Here is a 3,191-nt window from a genome sequence, read left to right on the forward strand (position 1 = left end):
GAGGAGACTGGCACTCCGTTAACGGAGGAGTCCTCCAGTATGTAAGAAACACGGGCATTCTGGTTCCAGTCAGCATCTGTGGCTTTGACTGTGAATATAGAGAGACCTGGTGTGTTGTTTTCTACAATGTAGGCCTCATATGAGCTCCTCTCAAAGACAGGTGCGTTATCATTAACGTCTGAGATCTGTAAGGTGAGAGTGACGCTGCTGGAGAGGGAGGGCACTCCCTCATCAGAGCAGGTCACAGTGATGTTATACTCAGAGGCTCTCTCTCTGTCTAAATCACTGTCTGTTACTAAACTATAGAAATTGTTAGATGTAAATTTAATTTCAAATGGAATATTTTCATTTATCACGCAATTCACTTTCCCATTATTTTCAGAATCAGGGTCATTTACGCTCATTAAAGCTATTACTGTCTTGCGAGCTGAGTCCTCCGGTATTGAGCCTGACGCTGAAATCATATTTACAACGGGGCTATTGTCATTCACGTCAATTACATCAATGATTAGTTTACTTGAGTCAGAGAGTCCACCTTGATCGATTGCTTCTATGTCGATATTATACGTTTTTTCAGTTTCATAGTCAATCGGACCATCTAACATCACATCACCATCACTATTAATATGAAATAACTTTGAAACTGTATCCATGCTATTTCCGATTACATAGGTCACCTCTCCATTTGTGCCTTTGTCTGCGTCAGAAGCCGTGACCTTAGTAACAAGTGTTCCCTTAACAGAGTTTTCTGTAATGCTTGCTTTGTAAACGGGTTTACTAAAAACAGGTGCATTGTCATTTACATCTAATACGGTAACATAGATTTTCATTGTTCCCGTCATTTGCGGTTCACCTCCATCTTCCGCAGTCAAAACTAAAGATATATGTTCTTGTTTCTCTCGGTCCAATGGCTTCTGTAAAAGCATTTCTACTTTCTTGCTTCCATCACTTTGTGAGTGCAATTTAAGAACAAAATTGTCACTCGGCTTAAGAGTGTATCTCTGCAGACCATTCAGTCCGATATCTGGGTCTATTGCTTTTTCTAGCATAAACTTAGAGCCGACGATCGCTGATTCGCTGATTTCAAACACTCTCTCCTCCTTTTGGAAAACGGGAGCATTATCATTAACATCGGTAATTTCAACCGTAACTGGGAATAATTCCAGTGGGCTCTCTAACGTTATTTGAAAATGTAAAGCACAAGGCGTTGTCTGTCTGCACAGGACCTCGCGGTCTATATTTTCTTTAATGAGGAGGACTCCTCTTTCTCTATTCAGCTCGATGTACTGAACGCTGTCTCCGGTATAGAGACGAGCTTTACCTGACCTAAGACGTTTGACATCTAAACCTAAATCTTGGGCTATATTGCCCACCAAAGATCCTTTCGCCATTTCTTCTGGAACTGAATAGCTAACCTGCCCGACCACATAACTGAGGCAGAAAATGGAGATTATCAGTACTTGCCGTTCCATTGTTCTGTCCGACACCGCTGTCACACCACGGCTATGTTGTTTTATTCCGTTTAACGATTAAAATTCCACCAAAATGAATAGAAAAGATAAAAAGGAATCTGTTTTAATCCACCCGTTACAGTAGGAATCCGTTTTAAGGTGCCCGTGAATTTGATCTGATTCCTAAACTGTGTGTCCTACGTCTGAGTATGCTTCGTAATATGCCGGGATGCTGACTGGATGGATGTGTTATTAAAGAGAGTCAATAACTTGACACATTGTGCAACAGCGGCGCGATGAGTTCACAAGGTGAAAGTACACGAGGCAAACAGTAGAAGAAGAAGGACAAAAAAGAAGCAGAAAAAAGCAAGCGCATGTCTATAATGAAAATGAGGAGGATGACAGAAAAACCAAACGGCGTTTTCTCATCTTAAGCAACACTGGAATGAACGTAACAATGGAAATTCATTCACACAGAATGAAAACGAGAGATTGTTGAAAAAAAAAAGAAGAATTTACTCCAGGCATACAAATATATACAAGAGGCGTATAAAAAGGACTAACAATGTAGAACTGTGCCCTATTTGTCACTGTCCAAGGTGCTGAATCGCTGTCGGACTCGCGTTTATTTTTCACAGAATAGTACCTCGCGCATACACGCAGATTAAAAAATATATATTAAACCCAAAAGACAGACCTCTATAGCAGAGTCTGGTTCATCCAGAAACACAAGTCTGGTGCAGACATCTTGATGCATGCTCAATCATCCAGGTAAGCAAATCCTCAAAAGTTAATTCTGTTCATCTGGACATAACGTTTCGTCACTCATCAGTCTCAGCTGACTGCAGATTTCCCCAATCTTATAAGCAGTACATTTGCATAATGACTGAAACTAGCACCACTGAAGGAACAATGGGCTGGGAGGTTCGTTCCTAGGAACTGAAGAAGTCACTTGGATGAGCGACAAAACCTTTCTCCCACTGAAACGCTACGTCAAGATGAACAGAATCACCAATCAGGTTCAGACAGAAAAAAAGTTAACACCTCAAAGTTGGCCAAATCATTTTTAACTAACCTCCAGAGGAGAGTCAGAAGAATCTCACAAAAGTTGAAAACCATCCCCAAATAATGTTAAATACGTAGCAGTCTTTTTCATAACAAACTAAATGATATACTTATACATGTTACTCTCTAAGGTGCTGAAGAAAAGAAAGATTAACTAAAATAACAAGTTATTGTCCAGGGTGTACCCCGCCTCTCGGTTTATGACAGCTGGGATAAGTTTCAGCACCCCCGCAACCCCGAAAAGGATAAGCGGAAGCGAATAGATGTATGTATGTAGAAAGACGACAAAAGTGTAAATATCCAGAAAGCCACTTAAATTTAAATGGTGTGTATAACATTTTATATAAAAACTGTCTAAAATAAAAGAAGAATCTCACAAAAGTTGAAAACAATCCTCAGATAATATTAAATACGTAGCAGTCTTTTTCATATCAAGCTATATTATGTGGTTACATGTTGCTCTCCAAGGTGCTGAAAAAAAGAAAGACTAACTAAAATAACAAGTTATAAAGATATATTGTGCCATTTGTGATGTAATATTTATTCTAACCTCCAGAGGAGAGTCTGGTTCATCCAGGATGCTCTTTTCACTCTGTATCCGCTGCATCGTTCCTGTAGAACTGGGGTCCATTATCAGCACGTTCTGACTACCAGCTCTGCCGAACTTACAGTCAC

General features: G+C 40.0%; 1 protein-coding gene across 1 annotated transcript in view; it reads right to left on the reverse strand.

The window, feature by feature from the left end:
• Positions 1-2: 2 nt before the first annotated feature.
• LOC106455948 (protocadherin beta-16-like) overlaps positions 3-3,191 on the reverse strand; it is a gene marked incomplete at its 3' end in the record, with an annotated part of 5,468 nt that continues 2,279 nt past the window's right edge. Inside the window, exon 2 of the mRNA XM_013907781.1 lies at positions 3-535. Coding sequence (XP_013763235.1) covers positions 3-535 — 533 coding nt within the window. The remainder of the gene's footprint in view (positions 536-3,191) is intronic.

The sequence above is a fragment of the Pundamilia nyererei genome, unplaced genomic scaffold, assembly GCF_000239375.1.
Source record: "Pundamilia nyererei isolate P.nyererei 1_Seehausen unplaced genomic scaffold, PunNye1.0 scaffold00008, whole genome shotgun sequence".
Lineage (NCBI taxonomy): Eukaryota > Metazoa > Chordata > Actinopteri > Cichliformes > Cichlidae > Pundamilia > Pundamilia nyererei.